General features: G+C 34.9%; 1 protein-coding gene and 1 pseudogene across 1 annotated transcript; one reads left to right on the top strand and one right to left on the bottom strand.

Moving 5' to 3' along the window:
- Window positions 1-228: 228 nt before the first annotated feature.
- LOC137719326 (5S ribosomal RNA) lies at window positions 229-347 on the top strand (annotated as a pseudogene).
- Window positions 348-5,441: 5,094 nt separating this feature from the next.
- Window positions 5,442-7,036, bottom strand: LOC148695042 (uncharacterized). Its single transcript, XM_088698373.1, has 2 exons — window positions 6,300-7,036; window positions 5,442-5,854 (listed from the first exon to the last, which is right to left on the bottom strand). The coding sequence occupies exons 1-2, from the start codon at window positions 6,587-6,589 to the stop codon at window positions 5,563-5,565; spliced, it is 582 nt and encodes a 193-aa protein (XP_088554499.1). The 5' UTR covers window positions 6,590-7,036; the 3' UTR covers window positions 5,442-5,562.
- Between the last annotated feature and the right edge of the window lie 285 nt (window positions 7,037-7,321).

Below are 7,321 nucleotides of genomic sequence, written 5' to 3' on the forward strand. Positions count from 1 at the left end.
AGCTTATTTGTCACGCACGTTGTTGATGACTGAGTCTCATGCTTAGGAGATGAAAGAAAAAAAATGAGAAAACAATTAATTCCTATTTTTTAATTTCTGTGATTGTTTTGATTAATATTTTTGAATTTCGCTTGAACGTTTAGGGGCCAGTATGATTTGCACATGCATAAGGTTACAAGGCCATGGTTAAAAGAAATGGTTATATACATTTACAAGTAATAGACTAACAGATGTGATCATGCCAATTTATATGCATCGGATCCCAACAGAACTTCAAAGTTAATTGAGTTTGGGCAAGAGCGGTACTATGATGGGTGACCTTCGGGGAAGTCCTTGTGTTGCATTCCCCCATGTCTTTTTTATTTTTCATAATCATTTTTTTGCGTATTTTTAGCGGCTTATTTGTGACACCCGTTGTTTATAACCGTTTTTGCTTATTTTTAGCAGCTTATTTGTGACATGTGTCATTTATAACTGAGTCTCGTGCTTGGGAGACAGAAGAAAAGAATGGGAAAGACTATTAATTCCTATTTTTAAATTTCATGTGATCATTTTGATTAGTATTTTTGAATTTCGTGTGTTTTATAACCAAGTCTCATGCTTGGGAGATGAAGTAAAAGAATGGAAAAGACTATTAATTCCTATTTTTGAATTTCGTGTGATCGTTTTGATTAATATTTTTGAATTTCGCATGGTCGTTTAGGGGCCAATGTAATTTGCTCATGCACAAGGTTACAGGGTCATCTGAAGCTAACGTTGGGTTAGAAGGGAGTCAAGGATGGAGCCAATGGAGGCTCACTGGGGGCATATGCCCCCCACTCAAGTGATTTGCTTGTTAAGTTGCATACTATAATTATATAATACACACGCATTATTTTTGAAGAAAATATATGTACCTAGTATCCAACATAGTTTCATACTGCGTATACTCCATATCAAATATTATATGAGCAAAAGTGCTCTTGTTCTGTCATTCAAACTGAAAAACCTCACTCTTGCGTAATTATGTATTAACATTTTTCTTATCACTTTGCCACTTTCCACTACTACACTAAAATTTGTAACATTGGAATTGTGATACATTATCATTTGAAATCGTCCCTATTTTCATATTGGTTATAAGTCATACTATAATAAGGTTTTCTTAATTGATTTTTGGGTTGCCCCCACTAAAAGAAATTTCTAGCTCCATCCCTGCAGGGAGTCATCTGAAACTAACATTGGCCAGGATCCCGCAACTAGAAAAGGATCTTTAGCTCCCTCGGAGATGGTTATGGATGATGATGATGATGGAGAGGTGAAGGCATCTGAATGGGTTAGAAGGGATGTTAGAACCAATCAAATGTTAAGTATATATTATACAACAATTGCATAGTTTATTTCAAATAGAAATTTCACAAGGATACAATATATATATATATATATATATATATATATATATATATATATATCTTACAATATAAACAATTAATAAAATTGAATTAATAAACCACAAAACACTGACTTGGTTAGGAAGATAGAGGCTTGCAGTAGCAATCTCCTAAGACAGAAATACGCCCATACACCAGTGCAGTAGTTCAAATGGACGTCTATCTTGCAAGATACAACTATCTAACCCAAGTTCTTGCACACGAACTTGGATTCTTGGCGAATTGATTGAGCGTTTCTCTGTGAAATATGGAGGAAGGAAAATAAAATTGATGATCGGTTTCTGATTTTATTGCCATATATATAATGGCATAAATTGAACAAATACAACCGTTCATGCTTATCAGTTTTTAAAAAATAAAAACCGAATGTAACTAAATGTAACTGTTCAATCAGTTTTATCCTTTCGGAAAAAACTGAATCCAAAAAATAAAAAACGTAACTTGTGCTTTTCGTCCATCCGAGCCCAAGAGCCCCAAGGCCCAAGGCCCATCTTTGACATTTAATATATACACCCAAACCCTCCAAGTCTAAGGCCCAAGGTCCATGGCTTTGGCCCAATTCAATTCAAACTATAAGTGAGTTCACTCACTTATAAAGGTGATGTCAAAGAAGGTTTGGGCGATGTGGGACTCCAAGTCCCACATAAAACACAAATTCCAACAATACCCCACATTTTCTATTCAAACTTTAGCAATACGCCACATTTGAATTGAAAATAAGATACTAGCTAAATTAGTAATGTCTTTCTAGAGAACTTAGATATGATACGCATCGGGATAGGTGTCTTTTGGACTTGAACCTTCTCTAGTGAGTACTTATCGGTTTTACCTAATGAAGCAGTGAATTTACTATCTTGAACTGATCATTCTTAGTAGTAAAATCGAAACAATAAGTATCACACATATCACATCTGAACACACGTCAATTCATACGGTTGTGTTCATTTTGGTCCTGAACATATCCTGATTTCATGAGACCTTTAGAGAATTGTAGCCATACCAATTCTCAAAGATGTGATCCCACATCAATCTCATATAGGTAATGCTAATAAAGAATATGTTGTTCTATTCATCTTAATCATAAGATATTAGCATTATTAAGAATAGTTATTCACCATTTTCGTCTTACAGGCAACACACAGTTTTCCATCATAAGAATAAGTAAAGATATTGTGTTGTTTACTTTGAGTTTTCCTCATCTAGTTTGCCTATTGAACCTAGACCATGGGATCTCCAATTAGCTAGGTTAGGTTTTCGTCAAGTTATAGCTCATTGAGTTGGCTTTAAACCCATTCCCCTCGATGTAAATGCCACTTGATCCTTGGATAGGCCTTTTGTCAAAGGATCGGCAATATTCTCCTTAGATTTAATATAATCAATGGAAATAGTTCCATTCTTGAGTAGTTGTCTAATGGTTTTATGTCGTCGCCTTATATGTCTTGACTTCCCATTATATTCAGCGTTTTTGGCTCAACCTTGTGCAACCATGCTGTCACAATGTATACATATTGCAGTCACAAGCTTGGGCCATAATGGAATATCTTCCAGAAAATGTTTAAGCCATTTAGCTTCATCAGCAGCTATATCTAAGGCTATAAACTCTAATTCCATTGTCGAACGTGCTATACATGTTTGCTTGGATGATTTCCATAACACAGCTGCTCCACCAAGTGTAAGTACATATCCACTTTTGGATTTACTGTCTGTGCTCCCTGAAATCCAATTTGCATCACTATATCCTTCTAATACTGGGGGATATTAAGTGTAATGCAAACCATAGTTCATTGTATGCTTTAAGTATCTTAATACCCTTATTAAAGCATTCCAATGATCTCTTCCAGGATTACTTGAATACCTACTTAGTCGGCTTATTGAATAAGCAAGATCAGGTCTTGTACAATTCATAATGTACATCAAGCAACCTATAACTTGGGTATACTCCAATTGAGATACACTCTCTTCTTCGTTTTTAGTAAGTTTATGAATAGGATCAAAAGGAGTTACTGCAGGTTTACAATCATAATGTCCAAACCTTTTTAGAACTTTTTCCACATAATGTGATTGAGATAAGACATATCCATCTGAATTCTTAGAATTCGAACTTCAAGAATCACATCAGCTAATCCCATATCTTTCATATCAAAACTAGAATTTAGCATTTTCTTTGTGGAGTTAATCACATCTTTGTTTGTTCCCATTATAAGCATGTCATCAACATATAGACATACAATAACACAAGCATTTTTCGTTTTCTTAACTTAAATGCATTTTTCTGATCCTTCTTGTGGCGGCAGTCCTTTGCCCTATGACCTGTCTTTCCACAAACCCAGCAACCTCTTTTGATTTTCTTGAAGGTTTTCCCTTTCACAGCAGTCATTGCTTTCTTTGCAGCATCCTTGCCTTTGTTTTTCTGATGGTGCCTTGCCTTGTGTGCGTCACCTCCTTCCACAACATTGGCTTTTGCCTCCAGCAATGAGACATCATACTTCTCATTTTTGCGATGATCCTCCTCCACACGCAGTTTGAGAATCAACCGATCCATGCTCATGTCTTCAGTTAGATGCTTCAAATAAATCTTGAAGTCCTTCCAATTCGAAGGCAGTTTCTCTATGATAGAGCCAACCACAAAACCTTCTTTCAAACCAAGGTTTTCTTCATCTAACTCATGAAGAATCACTTGGAGTTCTTCAACTTGCTTGACAACAGACTTGGTGTCACTCATCTTGTATATACACCCAAACCCTCCAAGTTTAAGGCCCAAGGTTCATGCCTTTGGCCCAATTCAATTCAAATTATAAGTGAGTTCACTCACTTATAAAGGTGATGTTCAAAGAAGGTTTGGGCGATGTGGGACTCCAAGTCCCACATAAAACACAAATTCCAACAAGGGAGTCATCAAACTAAAGTGCAACTCAAGCTCATTCTAATTAATCATCCGCATGTAGAAGTAGGAGAGAAAGGCCGAGCAAAGTTTTGGATGGCTTGGGCAAAATTGCTAGTGTACTAGAGAATATGGTGGAGGGTCATGATTCTAAACTGCACAAGTTGGCTGATGGGTTGAAGGAGAAAGGCGTAAATGATGACCATAAGTTTGAGGGAGAAGAGCTCAAAGAGGTTGGGTTTTCAATTGGAGATCGGATTACCTTCCCTTGTTTACGGATCTGGCAAAAGTGTGTGTAGTCGAGAACACTAGATGAAAGTGAAGATAAGTTCAAGTATGTGAGGACACTCCATGAAGATCGATCGTCGAGCTCATGACTTTTTTTTTATCGTAGAGCTCATGACTTAGATGTAGTTGCTTTTTATATTCTCTAGTTGAATTTTAAGAATTAAAATTTGGATTTTGTTCTATTTTCTAGTTGGTTTTTTAAGAATTTAACTTTGTTATGGAATTTTAATTTGGACTTTGTTATATTCCAAAAATCGTACCTTTTGGATGAACATATAGATGTATCTTCATATGATTTTCTTATTATCAAATTTGCGGTTCTTTTATTTGCTTTGATTAATTATACGTGATATTGAATAAATGAAAATTAAAAAAACAAATAAAATTTTTAAGTCCAATTTAGTCATGTACCAAATAGTCGACTGGATTTAAGTCCAATCCAATCTCATCCAACTTAGTGTTTCACCAAACAATGGAGTGAGATTCAAAGCCTAACCAATCCATGTCAATCCAATCTTATTCTAAGGTTCAATCTCATCTAGCCCACCAAACGGATCTTCATTGGGGGCAAATCGGGGATGTCCCAGATGGAAGGGCAAGCAAACTCAATCCGCTCCCCTCCATTGTCATCCCTAATCATACAAGTCGAGTTTTCTAAGACGAACCGTTCATGTAAAATTCAATTTGGATTTATCGCAATCTTCTTTCCTTTTTTTCTCAGATCATATATGGATTCTGCCTATATTCTAAATTCCAGATCTTAACATACGCAGCTGAAGAACAAATATAATATCTGATTCCTCAGTGTAAAAGATAGTTGCAAGACCAACAAACAGGAGAGGTTCAAAATACTAACAAAGTCTACTTCCATAAAATAAAAAATATTCAAAAAAAAAATATTAACCAGTATATACATTGTGTAGTTTACATGCACACCGGCACACGTACGTACGTACGTTAAAACTACTTTCTTACTGGAGTTGGAGGGAGCGTGTTGTTATTTATGAGAAAAGAGCTGCCTCTTGATCTGCTCGAAAAAGATGTAGTTGATGCCTTCTTACTCTTAGAAATCGCGGCCTTCGGATGTGTGTACGATCTGTAAGAACCCAAGCCACCGCCATAGCTCTCGCTTCCTTTTAGTGCCTGTCTTTGATTATATGGAGACTCTTTCTTTGCAAGATCTTGAATGCTCTTTACCTTTGATAAACATGTAAAGGATTGGCACTTGCCTTCAAAATACTTTGAAAGTCCTCTACTGTACATGTATAATAAGAAATTTAGCTGAAAATTAACAAAATCCTTTGAAAGAGGATATTCTAAACTATTCAGATATGGGAGGAGAGATTTAAATTTGGATTTCAGAGCTCGATTATACTGTCCGAACCAACTGATCTAATCTATGTTCTGCCTACTTAATCAAATGTTTCATTCTTTCATGCATTGTGTGGAAAATGGAAGATTATGGTACTAATTAAATTAGATGTTTCTTTTCTTTTTTCATAACACAATATAAACTTTATCGTGGATATATATACTAATATACCTGAATGCTAAAACTATCCAACATCCAAAACAATGCAAAACTATCCAACATCCAAAACCTAAAACTAAATATCGTGCGTGGTTATAAATTAATGGAAAAGAAATTATAAATATAGTCATGATGAGAATTGAGATGGGCTTTCTTTTTCTCTTCTTACTTGATGGGTAGCTGAGTCATGAGATCTGTCAAGTCGAGCAACGATCCATGAGAATGAAAGGAAGAAGAACATGATGATGATGTTGATGGTGAAGATGCATCATCTACTAAGTCCGATGAAGATGTCGATGATCTATTCGAAATCGACGTCAAGGATGTTGTGTCGTACATATCATCATGATCATCATGATCTCCTTCCATCACCCAGCTATCTTCCCTTTTTGTGTAGTTGTCATAATTTGTGATCGAGCTTCCACCCTGAAGCATTTGTTCGTCACTACCTGCACCCATAGATTTTGAGGAAGAAAAAGAGGAGGAGAAGAAGAAGAGCAAAAGAAACTTACGGATAATAAGTTCGAAGAAGTTTCGTGTAAATGTAATTAATTTTGAGCTAATTGGCACATTCCTTTGGGGAAGATATACATACAAAAGAATATATAACACATGTACATAAAGAGTTTAGTGGATCAGATTGCTTGCTTCCTATAAATGTGTATAACTATGACAGGCAATTACATGGAAATTCTATGATTTTTACGTAAAGAAGCAACACATACACTGGTTTTTAATCTAAAAAATTGGAAAGGATGGTATTTCAGACTTTTTGCGAATAACGTATCTTAATAGAATAAAGTTTATAATCAGAATCGTGTGATTTCTTAATCTTCATTTGAAAATTATCTCTACAAAGAACCATTCTAATCAATTATTTTTTATGCATCCAAATATAAAACAAATCTACAGTACGAATATCAAATAACATATTCATGAACCGTCCATTTATTTGAAACATTTGAATGACCAAATGATCTCTTATTTAAATTTTGTGAATAAATATTAAATGAAGATTAAGAAATTGAACTGTTCTGATGGTAGAACATGCAATTGAAGTATTATTAAATAAAAATACACTATTGGTAACGAGTGGGACATGAATTCAAGTATTATTAAAAAAAAAAAAAAAAACTAAACATGCAATTGACAATTTTTCTTACATTTTAAATTATGGGTGCAATTATCGAC

Source organism: Pyrus communis, chromosome 8 (genome assembly GCF_041283825.1).
Source record: "Pyrus communis isolate YQ-2024b chromosome 8, ASM4128382v1, whole genome shotgun sequence".
Taxonomy (NCBI): Eukaryota; Viridiplantae; Streptophyta; class Magnoliopsida; order Rosales; family Rosaceae; genus Pyrus; species Pyrus communis.